The 24,009-nt window shown below is 46.6% G+C and overlaps 1 protein-coding gene across 1 annotated transcript in view; it reads right to left on the reverse strand.

Moving 5' to 3' along the window:
• Positions 1–24,009, reverse strand: part of C3 (complement C3) — a 403,449-nt gene that overhangs the window by 88,093 nt on the left and 291,347 nt on the right. Inside the window, exons 28-29 of the mRNA XM_069604331.1 lie at positions 17,518–17,668; positions 8,524–8,687 (exon numbers count right to left, since the gene is read on the reverse strand). Of these exons, the coding sequence (XP_069460432.1) occupies positions 8,524–8,687; positions 17,518–17,668 (315 nt within the window). The remainder of the gene's footprint in view (positions 1–8,523; positions 8,688–17,517; positions 17,669–24,009) is intronic.

The following is a 24,009-nucleotide window of genomic DNA, read 5'->3' on the forward strand; positions in this document are numbered from 1 at the left end:
TCCCTCACTTCCTGCCTTTCCAGACACTCTGGAACCTGTCCCTGGAATTCACAGGATTCCTGCCAAAGACAAAACAACCACTGAGGTTGTGCCTCTCTAGAATGGCAGGGGAAGCCACCAGAAACAGCAAGCACACAAGAAATGGTGAAAAAAGAAGGAGCCCACTATTTCTGAAAAATGGGAGTCTTCTGTGCATTAGTGGGGCTGAATGAACAGCCTGTGAGTAATAAAGACTAACAGTCATAAAGGTAAAACCACTGCCACCAGCCTTTCAAGTAAACTCTCAATTGTAACACAATGTTGCCAGGTAAGTAAGAAAAGGGATACATTGTTTCCCCCCAGTCTCCACAGACGGTGGGTTGAGCTGGCTCACTATATAAAATGTAAAGGGGGATGAAAGTCCCTCTTTACTACTTGGGAACTGTAGTTAACCCAAGTCCATGAAAGAGAAATTAACAGCGGAGACCATAGGGGCTAAGGCTAAGCCCAGAAGCTACAGGAAACCATAACTTCAGCCATAGTCTATGGAGAGACATAAAAAGGTCACCCATAAAATGAGCAAAGACTAGTTGAGAGGGGAGAAAGATACACCTTCACCTAGGGACAGGGCAGAATAGTTACCTAGTCAAAGCAAAAGGTTCTGGGGTTGACACATGTCAGGAAGATTTATCATTGATATGAAAATCTTACCTAACAAATAGCAATGGAGCAGATGGAGCCGGTGCAGCCTGGAGGAGCCTGGCGGGGCGAGCCATATTTTCATGGGACAAGCCAACATGCTAATGAGGTCCTTCCCTCACACAATCCACCAGGCATTCTACACCACACATGTGTGTAACAAGGACCCTTATGGGTTTAGGGACTCCTCCTTCGGGAGTGTTGCCAAGGGTGAGCCACAGGTTCACCATAGATCGAAGATTTCATGGAAGCTATGGCAATAATGTTGAGATATCTCACACTTGACCCTGTTATTTCTGGAATGCCCCAGCTGGCAGTGTGTGCCAGGCCGAGATAATCCCTGAATATGGGAGGTAGGGGCAGCTATAGCTCCTTTGCGTAGGCCCCTTAGGAGCCTGGCATTCATCTTCTTGCTAAACTATAGCCAGCCCGGGCACACCCCTTCTTGGGTGGCAATTGTCCATAATAATCATCCCCCCACCCCCCATTGCATGGCTCCCTGCAATGACATCCCATGCTCCGTATTTTGCCAAACTAATCATACATAGGTTATGTGGAGCCGCTGCAGGATGCTGCAATAGACACTCTAGGGGTTAACTACAAACCGCCCCCCCCCACTTACCGGCGAATTTGGCTGAACTGGGAGTCCCTCAGCCCAGGTCAGTGCCCCCATCGATCCCTACAGTCAAGTCAGGATGAAGTGGCAGTGGTGGGGTACAATAGATAGGATGGGGCACCTCCTCCTGAAGGCCTTCCCCTCTGTTATGGGGGCTAATTACCCAGCTCCAGGTAGCCATTTGCTCTGAACTCATGGCGCAGAGACAGGAGACTGGCTCTTATTTAATCAGAATGTCTAAATTACTTCCAGCGGGAACCCTCACACCTACTCCTTTGACCCGAGTGAGGATTGCAGTTTCAGCCCAAGCTGATGGAGCGTCGGCGGGGAGAAGGACATCCCATGAAAAGGGGCTCTCTCGTTAGCCCACAGGGTCCTGGGTGATGCCTTCAAAATCCTTGGTAACGATGATGGTTGGTTATTTATATAGCGCTTTGACCAAAGCATTGTACATAGAACATATTTACATACAATTATCACTCTAGTTGGTACTCATTTATTGACCTCAGTAGGATGAAAGGCTGTGTTGGCAATGACATGACACAAAGATTGCAGCAGCGAGTGCTAAACCCGTTGCACTATCTTTCCGGCAACAATCACTGAAGTACACCCCATCGCTCTTGAGCTGCTCATTCTGCTTCTCCCTGGTAGCAGGTTTCCTTTGGCCCTCAGCCTCCCCCTCTGAATCTTCAGGGTCCGCTTCCTCGCCTCTGTGGCCTGCCTACCAGGGAAGTCCCACGTGTGCTGTGGCTGCACATTTCACACAATCCCAAGCTTTATTGTGACATGAAACACATGGTCACCCCATTCTACACACATGTCACCATGGACTCATAGCTTGAGGAGTCAACGTGACTCTGCATAGTCGCTGATATGGCAGAGTTATGAGGGGAGAGTTGAGGAATCTCAAGGGGTACTCGCAGAGAATTCTGCTTGGTGGCTGTGTTAACATCACCAGGGACATACAGCCTGCATGCATCGCGAGGCCGTAGGGCTGCTCGCTGGGACATAGGAGTGCAGTACAGCAAAGAATGTATTCCACTTTGCTCAGGATTTTTAAATGAAGACTAATGGACTTGGGAATTTCTCAGAGCCTATTAAAAATACTGGAACATTGTTGTGCCACAGGCTTCGCTGGTGTAAAATGTGCTAGAATTTCGGAAGTAAGTATCAGAGTGTGATGGATTGCCATCGAGCAAGGCTGTGAAAGCCCAGGCTTTTAAAATGTGTATTAATGAATACAATGATGCAGGTAATTCCATCTCTGAAAGGGTGATATCCTGGTCAGAGTTCACTTTCATAAACACCTTCCTAAAGGCATAGTGTATGTCTGTGTTCTGCTGCAACCGTATCCTCACTTGCATGGCCTGTTCTACCAGTGGCACAACCAGTTCAGAGGTCACATATATGCCCATGATGATCATAGGTGCCCCATGAGGGTGGCAGGCACATTCTCGGAATAAAGCTATGCCTAAGTTAGGGCATAGTGCATGGCACTTGTTATGATCATTGCAGCCACATCCAATGTGATATCACACACCAGTTGGCTCCTGTGAACCAGGCTCAGCTGTGGAAGGTGTTGTGTATTCAGACCAGACAAGTTGAGCCAGCCAAATGACAGCTCAGGAACCTGAATGTATTTATTGTTTTGTTGTTAAGCACTTACACAGGAAGTAAGTACTGTTTCAAAGCACCCACAAGGCACCAGGGAGGGGACAAAGGATGTGAAACAATGAAACAATTAATACAATTAAACACATAAATAAATATTAAATACAGTGGGTGGGGAGGGGGAACGGACCTACTATGCCTTGTAAGTGTTCAGAAAGTGCAAGTGCAGAAGGGAGGATGAATGGGATAGGTGCTGTAGTTCTCATGGGTGAGCAACAGGTGAAGAGCAATGTAGGGTAAGTGCAAGCCTCCATGTCTCTTCTTTGATCTCTTTGTGAGGACAGGTAACACCCTCTGCCAGTGACAACCGCACAGCAGGCAGCTGCCATGGGCCCAGGCATCAAAGTAGCACACCCATTCATACAGACTAGCCTCACACCAGGGTGCTGCACTTCTAAAGGCCTTTGATCCTAGAGAGAAGGGAGGGCGGGTGGGGTTAGAGTAGTCAGGAGGGCTCTGTTCAGTGGAAGCAACATCATTTTGTTTCTCTCTGCGTCACTCTTTCCTTCCTGCACCCTCCCCCCACTTTGTCTAGAGCAAAGCACCTTGGTTGTGATGTCAGATGGGCACAGTCCACTTTCTGCGGGCTAGCATTAGTCCAATCACCTGCAGAAGATTTCACTAGACCTCTGTCTGGAGAGTTGATCTTTCCAAAGTGCTCTGCCAGTGAGCTGAAGACTGAGAGTCCAAGGCAGAGGGAAGCGCTGTCCCCTTAGCATCCGCAGGGACCAGTGGGGGTGAACTGCTGCTGGAACAGGACCTGCATCTTTGCCAGGCACAGCGGTTACCAGCATTTCACTGTGTGGAAGGACCCCTGCAGTTAGATTGAGAATGCTGGAAGGGGGAGGGCGTGGCACTAAGGTTAGTTACTCTTTAATCTCCTCCTCCAAACTCAGACACCCAGTTCGCAAAGAACTGTCAGATTGATTGTGCACACCTAATGTAGGAGAAGGCAAGGCTAAATTGACAGATTCACCAGACTCAAAAACTGCCATAGATTGCAGAGCTGGACCCTACGGGGTTACTTTACTGAACAACTTTGCGTTCGTCTGTGGAAAAAGCTCTACGATTTTCAAAAATGTGGCAGTGGGAGCTGACTAAGGTGCCCCAGCCTCTTCAAGGATACATGACATTTTGTTGTTCAAGGGGGTCACCTCCTTGTTCCTTAGTTTGTAGCGCTTCATTTGTGTAATAGCCCACTTGAAGATGTAGCCCAAATACATATTATAGACCCAAGCCACTCACCTTCTACCTGCGGGCCCAAGTACTGTCAATATTCACCACAGGGTTGCAGTCCTCCTGGCACTAATTACTTCAGATGTGCCCGTTTGCGTCTGCCGGCTGCAGACTACACTGCACACTTGGCACCCACACTTTGCATGCCTGAATCTTGGATTCCTCCCATGTCCTCCTGTGGCCAACTGTGTGCAAGTGCACTCCGCACATGGCGTACCGCACCAACAAGGCTTTTTTCAGGAAGGTGGTTGCTGCTCTGAAAACGCTCATCCCGGCAACAATGCCTCCATGAAACTGTGCTCTCCAAAGGCAAGGGGCACATGGCGCTCCGCGCCGCCAAGGCTTTTTTAAGGAAGGGGGTTGCTGCTCTGAAAGCGCTCCTCCCAGTAACAATGGAAAGTCTCTCCGTGCAACTGCACTCTCTAAAAGCACTCCGCACACAGCACTCTGTGCCGACAAGGTTTTTTTCAAGAAAGAGGGGGTTGTTATAAAAACGCTCTTTCTGGCAACAACAAGATGTCTCTCCGTGCAACTGCACTCTTTATTAAAGTAAATCTCTTCAAGTCGACTGGAAACGTCTGACACTCTTTAGCCTGATAGGTAATCCGAGGCGCAATACCTTATGTGAAGATCTACGAGACCATCTGAAGTCTGTTTCTGTGGGGGTATTGTGTGATCTAAAAAAAAATCCCAAGAAATTCTGACCAGATGCAATAGCGACATTGACACACTAACTGTGAACCCCATGAAGACAAAGAGGGCGCTACTAACATCAGATTGGATAAAGACAATTGAACACACACGATCTTCCACAGTGGCGCCTGCTTTCTCTCCAACAGATAAGAGACTTGGATATCTTTCAAATTATTAGACGAAAATCCTGGATGCAAACGAGAGATATCATTTGCACAGAGTGCGACTGGGTCTGATTCGCACAGGATCTGTCCTTGCCCTTTGGGGACGGGGAGAAAGCAGAAGATCTTTATGCCCAAAATGCCAAGACCCAAAAGACCAGGCATTTGAGCATCTCCTAAGATTTTGTTTGCCACGGAACATGGGATGTTCGAAAGAAATATTTGGGGCACTTTGTCAGCTCAAGTGATTGGTTGTCATCTGAGGACTTTTGGGTGGGACTGACATCAGGGTATGAAACTACGCTGACGATAAATGTGGTTAGAGTTTTGCAACAGACAGGTTTTATTTTGAATGGTAAATCTCCATCAGCTCGTTTGAATAGCAAAAGTTGAAGATTAGAAATTGGGAAGTACAACGGTTTTTTTTCTTTGTGTACGGCCAGTACGTAAAAGGAAAACAAAATCTCTTTTAAACATGAAATGTAAGTTTTGAAAGTTTTCTTTGTATTTGTGAAAAAATTCGATTTGGTTTATACCACAATAAAAAAATAAAAAAAAAATATCTATTTATATACAGAACCATGATTGGACTAACCCTGTATTTTGGACTTTTACACTTTGCTGTTTGGGTCGCTACTGAATCACCTTCACACCCCACTTAAGAGTATAGCCTTCCCTCGGCCCACATTACCACAAAAGGCGAATAAGGTATATCTCTTAACTGTGCCCGTTTTACCTTTATGATTGTGTTGAGTCTTGTTTTGTAGCAGTGTTGCTGAGGGCTGAGTGGGCATTTTAGCAGGTCAGAATCCAATTTGTCACACTGGGGGACTAGATTTAATATTGAGATTGACTATGACAGGATCGCCAGCATTAATGCTGGTGCCTATGTTGCCTGATGCATGCTATAGGTCTGTATTTCAATGCCTCTGGTCATATAGGGCTTTCCTTGTTGCTAACAGCCAAGGGCTTGAGGTTGCGCGGAGCACATGGAGGAGAATTGCTGCCGCATATAATCCATTTTTCCCCAAGATGACAAGTAGCCAGAAATATTTAAGGATACTAATGACTGCTAATGAACTGTACAGATGAGAAATATATATGATGTATTGGTAGGAGGTGCACACAGAGTGCACCAACACACAGGCACACGATATGTCTCAGAGACTCCCCATCTCCCGAGTGACTTGGTGGAAGAGGAAGCCAAAGGGCATTGGGAGAGGTGTGTGTGCTGTAGAGCATAGAGATAGAGTCTCAAGCTGGAGCTTGATTCCACGACGCAATGAGTGCTCAGCCTCACTTCTGAGGAACGGGGAATCGTATGTTGCCAAACAAGGCAAAGCTAGAGAGACAGCAGAGATGGCAAGACGGGCAGTGCAGTAGTCCAGGATGATTAAAGTAAGTGAAAGTCTGAATTGGGAAAGAGGTGCAGGTGGCATGGTCTGCATTAACCTCACTGCATTGTGGGCGAGGTCAGATCAAGGTTGTATTATGTTCTTACTAGGATCTAATCAGTAGGCAGCACTCATGTACACTTCTGTGCAGGACTGGACGATGCCTTTGTGCTCCTGCTCTATTATATTGCCTCTTAACCTTTTAACGGCCATGGGTCTCCCCCCCCAAAGTGCAGCAAGGATGAGGGCAGAGGAGGTAAGTGCTGGGGCGTCCAACACATGGGTGAACCACAGATGAAGTGCTTGGAATGTTGACTGCTACACGGCCTGGAGCTATGTTAGTTGTAAGTGCGAACCACCAGACCGGAGAGTGTGTCATGACAAGTGCTGAGGGTAGACAGGAGCTGAGGCGATTGGTGTGGGAGGTCAGGGGCCCGACGATGCAGAAGGGCCCCGGACACCAATCACAGAAACTGTGGGATTAGCAGAGGAGGGAAGAAGGAAAGGAGGAGGTAAAGAGGAAAGTCTCGAGGAGTTTCCTGAATTTAAGAAAGTCCTGCTCAAGGTGCAGAGGGAGGGGGCGACTGTTCCCTAGGAGGGAAGCAGCTGAGGAAAGTGATCAACCACCTGCCCTCTGTTTAGCAAAACGCTTTACACACAGAGAGTTGGGGCCAGAGGAACGTAGTGGTCTAGAGGGAGAGTATAAAGTTGAAGATAGTGAGGTCCCCAGGCCCAGACAGCCTTGTGGATGATACTGAGGGAATTGAATTGAATCTGTGCAGCAAGCGGGAGCCAGTGAAGACTTTTCAGGGCAGGAGAGATGTGGTCCCTAGGCTTAAGGCCAAGGCTATATCTTGATGCCCTATTCTGGATTAGCTGGAAAGGTCGCAGAGTGTAAGAAGGTAGATTCAGGAAGAGGCTATTGCAATAGTCAAGCCTAGAGAGAACCAGGGCGCGGGTAACATTGAGCATCTGGGGAAAGTGAGAAAAGGGAGAATTCCTTTGAGAAGGAAGAGCTGAACGTGGGACTTCTTGTCATTGTCCTGAGTGTGAGGGAGGAAGGAGAGAAAGGAGTTGAAGATGACTCCAAGGTTTCTGACTTCCAAAACAAATCACAGTATACAAAAGAACAAAACATACTCTCCACCAATAGGTAACGCCTTTCCACATCATAGTTTAAATTTTTCTATTTGGAATTCTCAGTGTGCACACAATTTTGGCAAAATAGTAAACTCATGCATGCTCTACATTGCAACAGTCATAGTTCTATAATTACAGAAATTCATTATTGATATCGTTGGCCATCGTATTTTAGCACAATCTTTTTGAGAGAATAGGCAACATTTATCTTTCAAAATGTCTTTCCTTCTCGAAAAGGTTCACACTAAGATTAAAACCAAGTATCTGTTCTAATGCCACCTCTGGGTGGCCTCTTTCTCTGCTGCTATTACTGTAGCCCGTTCCAGTGGCCTCATACAAGGTCTATCAGAAAATCACCTCCCCAGATACAGAAAATGCCCCCTCAGTGGGATGGCAGCATTCCTGCAGGACACAGGGAATATCACCACTGGGAAGGACTCTGTCACTTCTGCTCTAATTTTACAGCACCACTCGTTAGGGTATCTGTTTTCTTTCTCGGGCTGCAATGCTGTCTCTGTCTCTTTGTGGGCAAGAGTTGCGTTGTCAAAGTAACAGACACGCCTGACAACACAACTCTTGCACAGAGACAGTGAAAAAGAGATAAGAAGACAGAGAGAGAGAGAGAAAGAGGGTACAGAGAGCGAGTGCTTCATGAGTGTGTGATATGGCCGGTGCAGCTGGTATTATTACATCCTTTAATAATATGAATTAAAATGCTATGCTTTATTGCATTGCCCATATGTAACTATAAGATTAATGCTCATAACTCAGATATCTTTGCGTTCTTCTGCAGATTCTGGCGTACAGTTTCAATCCTGTAGTGTCCATTATACTGCATATACGTCAGTATAGGGCTCTAGATCAGGTGTTATGCACTCACGTACACACTCATTTCTTGGCCTTTTTGGGGCATACGCGTCTGGGTATGACTCACCTGGGTTGATCCATAGACACCGCCATAGAACCGCTGCTCGTTCAGCCACTGCATGATCCCAGCGGTCTTTTCGAAACTCTTTGTGCGGATGAGGGCGAGCAAAGCATATGAGGTGGCTTCAATGCTGTTTGCATTGTTATTAGGGACTGTCCAATGAGTTCCACCTGCAAACAAACAAAAGAACATGAAAAGGAAACTACTGAATGAATATAGCAGCTTAAAGGAAGGTCATTCTGTTGGGAATCCTAGAGTAAATGCTTTCTGCCTTTTCCCCATATCCCCACGGCTTCCCCAGGTGTGTGCGCCGCCACACGTGGGTGATTGAACCCATAGCTCTGGCATTGCTTCCATGATTGTGGACACAAGTGCTTATATTCTTAATAAGATTCATTTGGAGCCCAAAAGCTGTGTGACCAGGGCGTCTGGGAAAGGTGCTACAAGTATCCCACCTCACGCCACCCAAAAGAATAAGAAAAAAGGGAGTAGTTTCTTACCTGTAACTTCATTTCTCCAGCGTTGGTATCTTTCATGGATTCACATGCTTAGACTATTCCCCGTCGTCAGGCTGGGAACCCTCGGTATACTTATTAAGATGTTTTCCATTGGAAAAAATTCAACACTTCTGTGTCCCCTCTACGTCGTTTTGGGCCGCTTACGCATGACCCAATAGGACGTACAGTATAAATAGCCTCGCCCCCGCGGCTCCTTTCAGATTTTAACCCCCAAAGTAGTAGGGGCATATTACATTTGCATTCAGGCGAGGCTGGCAGGCGCATGTGAATCCATGAAAGATACCAACGCTGGAGAAATGGAGTTACAGGTAAGAAACTACTCCCTTCTCCAGCATTGGATCTCTCATGGATTCACATGCTTAGAATAGATTATATAGCAGTACTCCTAATCTGGAGGTGTGCAATGCAAACCAATATCACCAGAGCCGCACATACAGTTAGCAATACAAAACCCCAATCACGGTACATTGACAGTAACCCCAATCATGGTACATTGACAGGAGGATACACTGCTCTGTGGGGCTTACCTTACTGAAACAGGTGTCGCAGGACTGCCCGTCCCATCTGCACATCCACTGCATGCTGTTGCTCCAGGCAGTAATGCCGAGGAAATGTATGCGGCACCGACCAGGATGCCGCTTGACAGATGTCCACCAGCGGGATTCCGGACCACAATGCCGCCGATGACAAGGTGGATCTTGTTGAGTGGGCCTTTGGTTTCCCTGCTTTAGAGTGGCAGAAGGCGATAGTCAACAACACCCAGCGGGCTAGCCCCTTTACCGAAGGCCCATAAGCCACAAACAGTTGCCTCGTACACCTAATGTCTTGAGTACGACTGAGATAAAACTTCAAAGCTCTTTTGACATCCAAGGTATGGAGAGCTTTTTCCGCAAAAGAAGAGGCCGCTGCGAAGAATGTTGGTAGCACAATCGAAGAATGCTTGTGGAATGCAGTTGGAACATTTGGTATGAAATGAGGATTGGTTGCCAGCACCACCTTGTCCTTGAGAAAACGCAAGTATGGGGGATCTATCACCAATGCCTGCAGCTCCGACAGTCTTCTTGCTGACGTAATAGCTAAGAAAGCCATTTTCCACAACAAAAATTTTAAGGATGACGACGACATAAGCTGAAAAGGAGCCTTCATTAGTCCTGCCAGTACCAGATTGAGACTCCAATTAGGAGGGAACTTTTTGGCCAGAGGGAAGGTCCGAAATAAGCCTCTCAGGAAATGCTTAACCAGTCGATCGCTGAACAACAGAGTTGAATGCCTTTTACTAGTAGATCTTGAAATGGCTGCCAAATTAACTTTTATGTAGCAAATATGGAAGAACTTGTTCCGATGCAATGTTTAGTGGGTCCACCCCCGGTTGGTTCCTGCACCACATGCAGAATCTTTTCCACTTACATGCGTACGAAGTACTCATGGACGGAGCCTGCGCTGTCTCTAAAATTCGGCGGCAATCTGAGGAAATGCTCAGGGACCCAAACTCGGAGAAGTCAGGAGCAAGGCTGTCAGGCTGAGGGCGCCTGGGTCGTGATGCCAAACTGCTCCCTTGTCTTGATATAGAAGGTCCGCAATCTTCTGGAACCTCACTGGCTCTGTTATCGACAGCTGGAGAAGGTCCGAAAACCACAACTGTCTCGCCCAGTAAGGAGCGACTAGAATCACCCGGCATGGGTATTTTTTTACCCACTGGAGGGTCCGTCGAATGAGCGGGAACGGAGGGAACGCATACACGAACCTGCCCATCCACGGGAAGGAGAATGCCTCCCCCAGCAAGCCGGGTTGTGGCCATCTACTTGCGTAATGTTCGCACTTCTTGTTCTCTCTGGTTGCGAAAAGGTCCAGGGGAGGATGACCCCACTTCTTGAAGATGTTCGCCAGTTGTTGATCGTTCAACTCCCACTCGTGCAGTTGATTCATCTTTCTGCTGAGAGAGTCTGCTTGTACATTGCGCACCCCTGGCAGATGGTAAGCCATTATGCTTATTTCCTGCTCGAGGGCCCAACGCCATATCTCTTGAGCTTCGCTCGAGAGCATTCTGGAACGAGTGCCCCCTTGTTTCCTGAGGTAGAACATTGTTGTTGTATTGTCCGTTAATATTCTTATGACTGATCCCTGTATTCGTGGTAAAAATGATTTCAGAGCCCAACTTACCGCCCTTAACTCCAGCACGTTGATGTGAAGTGTCGACTCTTTTGGGGACCATTTGCCTTGAACCTGTAGGGATCCCAGATGGGCTCCCCCTCCTGTCTGCGATGCATCAGTCACCACCGTCAACTGAAAATCCAGTTCCTGTAGAGGCAACCCTCTCGTTAGATTGTCTGAGAGCTGCTATCACTGAAGCACTTGTAGGAGGTTGTTGTTGATGCTCAACTTGTCGGACCACAATCCGCGACTCTGAGAGCATCGGTCTGCCAGAAACTCTTGTATCGGTCTCATGAAGAGACGACAGTTGTTCACTAACGGGATACACGACGCCATGGCCCCTAGCAGTGACATGTATTTCCTGACTGACACTCTGGTGCCAGCCTTCCACTCCTTTGCCTTTTGTTTGAGTGTTTGAACCCTTTTTACGGACGGTTTCACTAGCCCTGAATGAGTTTGGAATTCCGCTCCCAAAAACACCAAACTCACTGAGGGAGCTAGGCGGGACTTCTCGAAGTTGACTGCAAAGCCTAACCGCTGCAGAAGTTGCATGGTACCCTCTAGGCTTGCTTGTGCCACTCCCGGCGACGAGCCCCTTACCAGCCAATCGTCCAGGTAAGGGTAAACATGATGACCTTTCCTTCGCAGCCAAGCTACCACTGGAGCCAAGCATTTTGTGAACATCCTGGGGACGATTTTAGTCCGAATGGAAGCACTTTGAATTGGTAATGACTCTGACCGACTACGAACCTTAGAAACTTTCTGTGTCGTCGATGCATTGGTATGTGGAAATATGCGTCTTGCAGGTCTAACGACGCCAGAAAATCCCCCGGCTGTATGGACCGGATAACCTCCTGAAGTGTAAGCATTTTGAACTTAAGGCGTTGCAGAGTCTTGTTGAGACCCCGAAGGTCCAGAATGGGTCTCCACTTGCCGTTGTGTTTTTTGACCATGAAGTAACGGGAGTAAACTCCCAGACCTCTCTCGCCAACCTGAACAAATTCTATAGCCCATTTTTGCAGCATAAGCTCCACTTCCTGCTTTAATATGTGAAGATGGGGTTTCGCCTAATACACAGGCGGAATATGAGATGGTACCTTCTTGAACTGCAAAGGGTGGCCTAGTCTTACAGTGTCCAACACCCAACGTTCTGATGTTATCCTTTCCCACTCGTCGACACGATGAGACACTCTACCTCCTAGGATGTCCTGAAACTTGTCATTGTTGGGACTTTGACTGCTTGCCTATATGGACGAAGATTGTGCACCCCTTCTCCTAGAGGCCTGGAAGTCTCGGCTTCTGTGCGTCGCTTGGACATCTCGTCTGTAACCTTGGGAGGAGTATGATGACCTGAAGAAACTCCGATCCCTGGATGTCGCGAATCAGGAATTCCCTGTCGCTCTGCGGAAAGGGCAAAAGGACCGAAATGCTCTACCACTTTGTAGGGCTCAGAGCGATCTTGCCATGTCCGAATCTTCCTTCATGCCCTTAAGGGCCTCGTCCACTTTCTCTCTGAACTACTGCTCACCCTCACATGGCATATCAAGTGCCTTATATTTCACCTCCGGTCTAAAGTTTGTACATTTCAGCCAGGCTTGTCTTCTCAAAACCACTCCGTTATTTATTTGCTTGAAACCGGATTCGGCCAAGTCCACGGCGATATTAATCAAGTGGTTTGATGCCTCCTCCCCCTCACAAACCAGTAACATAGTTGTTTTTTGTGCTCCTCAGGCAGGTGTTCCAGGATGGGGGCCAATCAATGCCACATCTCCCTGTCGTATCTTGCCATGATAGCCAGCGAGTTAGTTGCTTTTACCGTTGTTGCTCCTACTGACAAGACCTTTTTTCCAAAAGCATCCTGCCTTCTAGCCTCACTGTCCGGGGGCTGCTGCTGACACTACCTATTCTGGGGAGGGCTGTTCGGTCAAACATTTCGGAGTAGAATCCGGAGCTTTGAACTTCTTTTCCAACCTGCCCTTGATTGCAGGTTCCGAAAATGGATGGCGCATGGTTCGCAGGCCCTCTTGCCAGAGGTGGTCCAGAATGGGGACCGAGAAGGCTGACTTCCTCCTCTTCCCCATATGGTCAAATAAGAAGCATTCCTTCTTCTCTTCCTCTGGGGTCAGACCAAATTCAATAGAGGCTTTGCCCATCATCGCGTGAAAAGAGCCGATGTCATCTGGCAGTGATGGCTGAGCCGGGCTTCTAGGAGCTTCCACCTCTGCCTCGGATTCCCATGTAGTATCTCTCGAAGGGTACGATGAAATGTCTGAAAAAGAGTCTCTATGCCCTTGGTCTGACTCTGAATCTTGCAACTCCCCTTCTTCCCGGTGTGAGCGGCGGAGGTCCTTGCTAACTGGATGGGAGGCTGGTAACCCGGTCGTTGACATTGACCGCGGGGCGGGACCTGGTTCGTAGGTGGCTGGTGTCGCCGGTACCGCTGGAGGTGTACCTACGGGGGTAACCTTGCGTCCAATTGGCTCAATAAAGACTGCAGCGTGGTCAACACCTGTAAGGATAACACCGACTGAGGATTAAGCAACGACGATGTAACAGGGACACTTTGCATTCCCGAGACCGTCGACGAGCCAACACCTTGCAAGCCCAGATCCGTTGGATACGCAACGGTCTTCCTCCATCGACGATATTGAGAACGGCGATCCCTGTTGCAATAGGGTATCTGGCAAAACCACATCGCACACTGACGGCTGCCAGACTTCTGGTGGATTCACCGTCGACCATGATTTCGGAACCCCTTCATTCGTCGCCGCCGGGGTCGCCAAAGCCACTGCAGGTATTGCCTGCGCCGGTGGTAAAGAACGCGTCGACGACGGGATTACCGTTGACGACATTGGTGGTCGTGACGCAGCCTCTTTAGGCGATCCCGCCTTTTTTTAATTAGACCTATGCTTCGTCGAGTCTCTACTCGAGGAAGACCTGTGATGGTCCCCTGAGGAGGAGGTCTTTATGGGATCTCTTCTATCCTTCTTTGACGAAGATGAAGAGGAAGAGTTTTCTTGTTTCCTTGCAGATACAGAGCGGCGATGAACTATCAGAGATTTAGGCCTCGATGCCAAACTGTGTGCAGAGCCTACCTCCGATGAAGGGTACTGTCCTCCGCCTTCATTCAGCCACGTCACCAGATGCCTATTACGTTCTCTTTTCTGTGAAAATCCCTTACAAATCTCACAGCTGTCCGCCGAATGATGCGGGTGAAGACAATACAGACATTCCATGTGCCCATCGCCTTCATAGACTTTCTTCAGTCCGCACGTGGCACACGGCCGGAATAACGCCTTCCCAGACATTGGGAAAGAAAGGCAAGCTCAACCTTGAAAGAAGTGAAAACACGAGGTGCTCCCGCTACTTTGGAGATGGTTGAAATCTGAAGGGAGCCGCGGGGGTGGGGCTATTTATACTGTAAATCCTATTGGGTAATGCGTAAGCAGCCCAAAACGACATAGAGGCGACACAGAAGTGTCAAAACTTTACAATGGAAAACATCTTAATAAGTATACTGAGGGTTCCCAGCCTGACGACGGGGAATATTTTAAGCATTTGAATCCATGAAAGATCCAATGCTGGAGAAATAAACATGCCTCCCACAACCCCCCAACATGACAACTCACACATCACTTCCAAACCAGAACAACAATTTAACTTTACTAATGTCTCCATACTTGAGGTGAAAAAATAATATCACTTAAACCGTCAAACTGTCGAGGTGATAACTGCCCGGCACAAATAATAAAAGATGCTGCAAGAGATTTATCACCTTTTATCTCTAAGCTCATCATTGCTTCATTCTCTTCAGGTACTATACCTAGTAATCTCAAGGAGTCTTGGGTCCTCCCCCTCCTTAAGAAGCAATCGCTTGACCCAGCCATACCTACAAATTACAGGCCCATCACTACAGTGCAATTCCTACTAAAGATATTAGACAGAGTGGCATATGTACAGATTCAAACATTTTTGGAGCTACACCAGCTCTTAGGTACCCGGCAATCAGGTTTCAGACCACAGTAAAGCACTGAAACAGCACTAAGTGATCTTAAGGCCCAGGTCAACGAGCTCAGAGACCAAGGGAAGACTGCCCTGCTTCTCCTTCTGGATCTCTCAGCAGCATTTGACCTGGTGGACCACAAAGTGCTCTGTCACCATTTAGAATCTGCAGCGCACTTCTCGAACCAAGCAATAGCTTGGATCAAATCATTTCTAAGTGAAAGAACTATGAGGGTCTTCTCTGCTTCAGCAGCTGCAGACCCCGCTCCCATTACGTGCGGTGAACCCCAGGGTTCATGCGTTTCCCCCACCATGTATACAATTTTTACCAAGCCCCTGTTTGATGATCTGGTCCTTCTAGGTGTCACCTACACTAAATAGGTATGCCGGTCAAGTGGCACAGCGAGTAAAGCGCTCGCTTTGACATCCGTGCAGAGCTTGCTAACACAGGTTCAAATCTCGGCAGGGCCAAACTCAGCGTTTCATCCTTCCAAGGTCAATAAATGCACACCACACACCGTGGGTAATAATAAGCAGCGCTCAGATACCTGAGGGCTAGTAGCACTATATAAATGCCAAATTATTATTATTATTATTATTACTGTTATTATGCAGATGACAGCCAGATTCTCATCCAACTTTCTGGGGATTACAAACAGGATTTGGCATTGGTGAATAGGATATACCTCATCATCCAGGCGTGGATGGCACTTCACCTTCTATGCCTGAATGATGACAAAACAGAACTCATCATACTGGGGACTACACCAAACATTAAGAAACTCAGTCAGGACTACACAGTCTTCGTCATAGACGGCCACTCTATCAAAGTTGCCAAAGAGGTAAAAACACTAGGTGTTTACGTTGACTCTAGCCTTACCATGGCCAAACAAGTGAAAGCTATGGCATCATCAACAGTCTACACATGTAAGTTGATTAGATCAGCAAAACCATACCTCTCTACAATCAGTTGCACCACTTTAGCAAGAGCACTTGTGCTGTCCAAATTAGATTATTGCAACGCTCTCTATTTGGGATCTAACAAATACATTACTCAGAAAATTCAAATACTGCAAAATAATGCCCTTAGAGCAGCAATAGGAATCTCCAAAAGAGAACATATATCAACGATTAGAAGACAATCCAACTGGGTCTCCACTGCTGACAAAATCAAACTTAAAACAGCATCCCTAACATTCAAATGCCTCAACAACCTAGCACCGAAATACCTGACAGAGAGGTTCAAAAGAAGAGTCACAACCAGACCCACTTGAACAGCCTACACCAATTGCCTTTTAGTACCCTACTTCAGAATGTCTAAAACCAGATGGAATAGCTTCCCCGTCAAAGCGGGGAACCTGTAAATGCATATGTATCATTTGCTGTATATGTATTAACCTGTATCTATGTAAATATGTAATTTTGTAACCTGTAAGCTTAATGTATTTGTGTATTCGCGCCCTGATACCTTTGGGTCTGGCACGCGCTACAAATAAAGAAACAAACAAACCACAATTCATCTTTCACTGCCACCGCCGTTTACTCCCCCCTTAACTCCTCACCGAAAGACTGAAAACATGGAGATGGCAAAACAGGGATAAACCAGCAAATACTTGGCTATGTTGGGAAGGTCAAGACCTGGTGGATGGTCAATACTAAAGTGGGATCTGGCTTTGTGGATAACGGCCATGAAGTGAAAGCATAGTTGTAGATGACAGCTACTCTATCTTGCCGAGTAACAGAGAGCAGTCTTTAATTAGGCGGCATCATATCCTCTAGAGCTAATTTGGCATCATCTGTAAACCAGGCTTTCATGTGAAACAAAAGATCAGAGACTTTACATTCCAGTAAGAGCATATTCCCATGCTGTGTTTGATAGCTGAGTGAGACCTAAATAATGTGGCATCATGCATGCAACAGGCGTGAGCGGGAAAGAGGGTGGGGTATTAAGGTGGCAGTCATAGTGGCCTCACCAGATCTGCTAAATTGCTGAAAGAGCAATGGTGGCCTGAAGAGCAGAATTCCCTACCGCTTTACAGAGACATTATTGCATATGTTTTGGGACTGGGGCTAGCTCGGTGCAGCCCTGGTGTGGCCAGTGGGGTTGACGGTGGTGCATTGCTGGCGCGCCCCAAGGTCATCGCTGTGCACCCGCTCCCGCACCGCTCTCTAAGCAGGTCATTAGCTGGTGATATGGCAACTGGAAGAGGGGTGGATGCATATCTGACCCCCCAGCAGAGAGTCTAAACAGGTCCTCGTGAAAGCTCCACTGCTTGTGTCTCACACCCATCCTCTCCCCAGGTATCACTAGTAGGCCACGGTTACTTACCCGTCGAAGCTTGCATGAGTCTGTTGTCCTTAGGAAGTCTATCCACCATCGCTAAAGCATAAGAAGTTATGGCGATTGCGTAGCTCTTGGTAAGGGCGGGGTACACTCTCAGCAAGTAATCAGAAGCTTTCTGAATGCTTCCTTCTAAACTCTAAGGCAAAAAGAGAAGAGAAAGGAGAACGTTAGGCCCTGGGCACATCCACATCCAAGAAGAGCTAAAAGTATACATTGATATAGCCAATCACTGGCTGCTGTTTTCTTATCGACAGATGGACTTTCCACGCCACATTTCACATGCCTACTTAATCTGACTTGCGCATGGTTGCAATTAAATGGGTTTTGGCTTTTACTCAGTTTTGCTGCTTTTACAGGACACGCCCACAGAGCATTTAAAAGCCATCAGGCAAGCCTTCACCGTGACCCAACAAATGCTAATGACAACAACAATGAAGAAAGAAGAATGGGAATACAAATGTGAAAAACAAATGGCATTGGCTTTTATGAGGCTACATGCCGGACTTCAGCCTCGAACCCTGGGATTGTGTATTGAACCCATGTTGCTCAGTGCTGTCTTGTTTTCAAGAAGAGTGGGTTGCCGCTAAGCTCCCCCCCCTGCCCACCAGCCTGAATAAAATACACATTATGGAAAAACATAATAGGCGTGAAAGTACCATGTGCATGTCTGTCTTGGGCTGGGAACGGGGCAGGTGATTGTTCGATTCGCTTGCTTTTCTGTGATGCTAAATTCTCTCAACTCGCAACTGCCCCGCCGCACCCGCTGAAATGTCTTAGGTCTTGCCTTCCAACCCACACAGTTTCAAGAGTTTCTACACCTAAATACATGCCCTGCTCACTGCCAAATCTACATTAGAACTAGTGGTTAATGAATGCAGCACAAAGTGGAGGAGGGGATCCTATGAGTTGGGTGTGAGAGAAGAAAACTTACAACTCATTCTGGTTCTGCTGGTACTTCCGGCGGCATGGCTGTGATCTGTAATGATGGCCACCATGCACAAACATGAAGTCCCTAGGAATCTCACCTCCATCTCAGTCAAAGGAAACATGTTCAAACATGAAGAGAAGTTATCGCCACATGTTTAGCTGCCTCCAGGACATGTTCCGGCTGCTGGAAAATGAAGCCCTAGCCGGGAAGGGCTCCATCTCCCCCCCAGTTATCTACCAGCCCAATGGGGCTGATTTCAAAATGTAAGGTCTAACCATGTCACTGTATGTTCCGATCGCAGGCAGTTGACCCCTCCAAACACCTCTGAGCGGTCTGGCAGAGAACTAACGCTCTCTCTAGAAAGATCTAAGCATATGTATTACATTCGCCACTAGACATTGGCTAGGAATAATTTACTCTTCACGAGTAAGAAATGTTATGCTGTGTGTATGTGTAGAACTGAAATGGCGAGTGACATTTTATGACTGGCTAGCAGCTTTCAACCTGACATTTTTACCCGTGGCGGGTGTGCGTGTGTTAGGCAGAATCTCAAGAGTAAATGAGCAGTAGCAGAGATTACACAAAGGGACCACAATTACTGTGACTCAAGCAAACACTGACTCAAGGTTGCAGGTAGAAAAATATAAGTACATTTATTTTTAAACCATTTGTTATAAACACAACACTTCTATTAAATTCAAACCCACACGTAAAATATACTACGACTCAACAATTCACTTTGTACGGTATGACTCAAGGTAAGTACCCTGTGTTTGAATAGACCGGTGTTATGAAACAAGACATGTTACCATGAATACGATTGCGATCACTTTTTGACAGTTCGGTCTACTAAATAAACGTGTATCCGTGACAAGAAATGCTACCGGGGCAAAAACACACTTAGCACCTGAGATACCCAGAGGGAGTTGGAGGCAAAAATCACAGGCACTATTTTGGTTAGGCAGGCAGAATCGAGAAACACTCAGAGACAGGAGTTCAAGAGTCAAAGGGCCGGAGCCAGGGTTAAGTGACACCGGAGTCCTGTTGCCGAAGATCACACAGTCAGACAGTTCATGATTCAACGTAGCTAATAGTACTTCGATATTGTCAATGTTCGGAAGCAAAAGTTATAAGAAGGAGGGAAGACAAGGGCAAGCCTTGACGATGAAGAAAGGGGGTTCACCCAGTTTCCTCAAGTAGAACACAGTACCTTGTTCCAATGGTGCAGCTGCTGCCCTGGCAGTTGTTACTGTTGGTTTCCCGCAGACCCACGATTCCTGGAGCTTCGTTGTGAAGGGGGACGTCTGAAGGGGGTCTGCACCACACAGGGATGAGGCCAGCAGCAGCGACAAGGAATAAAAGGTGCGCTCCTTAAAAACAGGAGAGGCTCTTCAGATGGCTATCCCGACCACCACAGCAGTGTGCAGCGATTTCGACCACGAAGAGGATCCTCTGGCTGTGGAAGATGAGCTGGTTATCCCCACCAGGCTCAAGGGATGAAGACTCTGGACTGGATCTTCTCTGAGTCATTGAAGGGCAGATAGCTCAGGACTGCAGCAGGGCTTCACCGGGACAGGGTAGTTGCAGCAGCCATCGTTCTCTCCGCTTCTCTTCAGTTCCTTGTAGTTCCAGTGGCGACTCTGACTTCTAGCCCAAGAGACCTGCAAAACCCCCATTCACACAGCCTGGCTGTCAATCACCCAGCAGGGGGGTTGTCCAGCCTGGACAACCACCTCAGCCAATCATGGCAAAGTGCGACTTGGGTTTCCTAGGATACCCTGTGCAGGGGGTGACTACACCCCTCCCTCTCATTATTTATTTATTTATTCGCATTTGTTGAGCGCACAGCAGACCGAAGGCATCGTGGCGCTGGTTACAGTGTTTCTTAAGCTTAGTTACATACAGTTGGTGCCCGTGGTTACATTGGGCAGTGATTATGCTTTAAAGACATGTACATAATGAACACGAGAGCCCACCTAAACACCCAGGCGCCTGGTGGAGGGCTTCTGTGCAGAAGCCCGCCAAAAGACGGTGAACAAAGAAGGCGCACCGAGTTTGTCGCGCAAAGTAAAACACAAGAAGGACTTTAACAAAAAGAAATGGTGAATAAACCCTCCCGGAGTCAAGAGAAAGACAATTTGGTCAAGCGGGTTTATGTTTGAGGCTAATATAATAGCCAAGAACAATACCACGTTTATCTACATAATCGCGGTAGAAAAGTTACGGTAGATACCACTGCCACCAGCCAAGTCTAAATGTTAAAAGAGCAAAACAATGCTCTAGGAGGTACAGATAAAAAGGGATACGAATTAACCGTTTCCAGTACTCCATGGAAGATGGGGTGTACTGGATCTGTGGTAGATTGACTAGGTAAAGTTAATTCTAACTTTACCCTTTTCTGGGGGACTGTAGTCAGCCTCAGAAATGGAGTCGGGGGGAAGTCTCAAAGACAACCCTGTGTCACTGCACTGAAGGTGCTGTGTGACACACAAAAGAAGGGGGCTACTGAAGTGGTATACTCCAGAGTCCACAATGACAAAAAAACTGAGAAATATACGTGCCAAAACACAGGTAAGAGTGGGGAAAAGCTCACACTCTTACCAAGTGGAAAAAAATAAACTCCAGAAGTCTAGCAAACCTGCTGGGGGACTCACTAGGTGATGGAAATTAGCCATAAATGAGAATTCTCCCTAACAGCGTGTATATATACATAGTTGATGTCTATCTGGCTTTCTTTTAATAGCTCTTTGAAATGTCTCCATAACAGTCCTTTGTTTTTGCTGCTTTTAAACAGACACAGAATTGTCTGTGCCCCCTTAGAAACACACAGGCAGTGAAAACAACTTGCCAGCAGTCATGTACCACCTGCATCTCATCAGGTATAGAAACACTAGAACTCACTTTACTTGTTGAGGAAACTTCCCTGCTCTTCATACCCTCTCTGTGCTGCCCACCCATTAGCCGCACTCATTCACCGATTAAGCTGAGACCAGTTGGACCCACTGAGACCGTACATTCTGATCATTTGACTCAGGGCTGGTATTCTAGTAAATTACACCAGGGCATTCAGCTTTGACATACTTAAAGGCAATCTGTAAGGGTATGAGTAGTCTTGAGTGAGACAGTGGCTAAAGATGGCTTGCCAGAAGAGAACCATAGCTCTTGTAGACAGTGAGAATATGACTGCTACTGCTGCTGATGAAAAGTCCTGTCCTCTTCAGGCTCCCAATCGGCTGACGTGCCATGCTCTGGGGTAGGATTATTAACTGCCCAAATGGGGCTGTCAAATGATCATTTATCTATTAGAAATGCAGTGGCTCTTCATGACCCGTGACATGGTGAACAACGGATGTCGCATGTGCCCCAATGGTAGCCCGGCCATACCCAGTGAAAGTCTCCCACCGGATGAAGAATACATCAGGAAAAGGAGGAGAGTGGTAGTCTCTTTCTGTCTAAGGGTTTTCAGGTTCACATATGTAAAGCAAGACCTTCTCCAGCTTTGGAACATTTAACAATGAAGATCACAGCTGGTGTCAAATGTTCTCACTGTTCTCTACTGCCCCCCAAAAATAATTCTTTATGTCTACTCAATTTCATGATCTAGTACTAGATTTCAATATGAATGGAAAGGTCCCTTTTTATTGATCATATCATGGTTGCACGATTTTAGGTAAATATTCCTTTTTTATTGATAGCAAGCTTAAAGTTAAGCGGTCTCCAATTATTTAACCTGCTACATTTAAAATGTGGACATTTCAATCGAGGCAAATCTGATCTTCGTTATCAAGCAAATATAAGCAAATATATAATTATTATAATTAAAATTGTTCTTTCATAACATGCTTAATACTAACAAGTGGTTTCTAAGCGCTGGATCGAGATTCAAACCTGTGTTGCGCTGCATTGTCTGGCTTCCAAGACAAACGCGTTGCCCCTGAGATTTCCTAGAGACGTGGTTAGGAAAGATTTATCTTTTCGCAACTTTCCCTCCATCTATCTACCTATATATAAAAGTGAAAATGTGTTGGTTTGTGGCTTTGTGTATGTTCCCTATAAAATTCCACACCGTTTCACCAATCTGCACAAAATCATGCACAGTCACCTGTTAGGACCCTCCGGACATTACTGCCTACACGACATCTGAACACCTCATCCCTTTCCCCGGATTCAGCAAAAGTGAACATTTGGGTTTGTGGCTTTGCGCATGTTCCCTATACAATTCCACACATTTCACCAATCTGCGCCAAATGTTGCAGTCACATGGCAGCAGCATGCAGTGAGTAGCAGCAATCTAGATCAGGATGCCAAAAGTAGCAGTTTTTCCCTTTGGTTATTTGGGAATTTGAGTGGTTTTCAGAATTTGAGGCCTTTCTGGAGCAGGATCAGCAATGCTTGCGTTTTGCAATGGACCCTGGAGTAAGATCAGCAAGGCTTGGCTTTGTAGTTGGGATCTGGAATCTTGATAGTGAAAAGCAGGAAATCTGGAAGAGTGTCTGTCTTGTCAGGGAGCCTTATTTATAGTGCAAAATGACATCAAGGTAGAGGCTGGGTAGGGTTAACTACGCATGCCCCTAAAGTACTTGGATTGGGCAGCGGTACTAGTCTCTGTCTTGCTCTCAACTGCTTGTATTTCCAAGGTAATTAAGTCAGGTTTATGAAGTGATTTTTACAATGTCCAGAAACTCCCACATTTACTTTACTGAAAATCTGATTTTTGCCAAAAACATTTACACCGTTGCAATCTCTTGACAAATTATACACACAGGTCGGTGCAACCTTGTTTCACCCTTCTGATACATTTTGGTAATTCTTAACATGAAAAATTTGGCCTAAAATTCCACAATTTTATACACAGATGTGAATTATCCCCAGGGATGTATGTACAAAATTTTGTTTGCAACATTAATACTTTCCTTGGAATCTGTCATTGTGTAACTCCTGTTCCCCATGCAGCAATGAGTTCTACCAAGTTTTAAAAGAAAGCCCATAAAATTAGAATTCAAACTGCAAACTTTTACATTTTTACTAATTCTTGCTGCAGAGATCTGTGTAACCAAAAGGCAGTCCATTGTTACTAGATTTATTTTTTCTTCCTCCAACTGCAAGCAACTGTCATTTCCTTCAAGGCGGGGGGGGGGGGTGTTTACCATCTTAATTGAAGGTTTTATTGCCCTTTACACTTGACAGGTTAGTGTCCCAGGACTTCTATTGTCCCAGCCTGGAGCACAGACGAATGTCTGACGAGCGTGTGAACTTTCTTTGTCCTGGCCCATTCAAGGTTTTTCAAGCTGGCAGTTTTCACTTGCCTATCCTGGATTTATGGTGTCTCCCTTCCTTGGGGAAGTTGGAATGACTGGTTTTTCTGAGCACTTGCAAATCCAGCCCATGTGTTTAAACTCTTTCATTTCTTATTTTGGGGCCTGAATTAAACAAACCTGTGAAAGGTGTGTTATCACCACTAACATAATCCCTTTACAAAGTTGCATTTAGAAGTTGTGCCCAATAGCCTCTCTGAGAAAAGTTGCATCTAGAAGTGTACCCAATAGCAT

Source organism: Ambystoma mexicanum, chromosome 3q (genome assembly GCF_040938575.1).
Source record: "Ambystoma mexicanum isolate Mex_15411 chromosome 3q, UKY_AmexF1_1, whole genome shotgun sequence".
Taxonomy (NCBI): Eukaryota; Metazoa; Chordata; class Amphibia; order Caudata; family Ambystomatidae; genus Ambystoma; species Ambystoma mexicanum.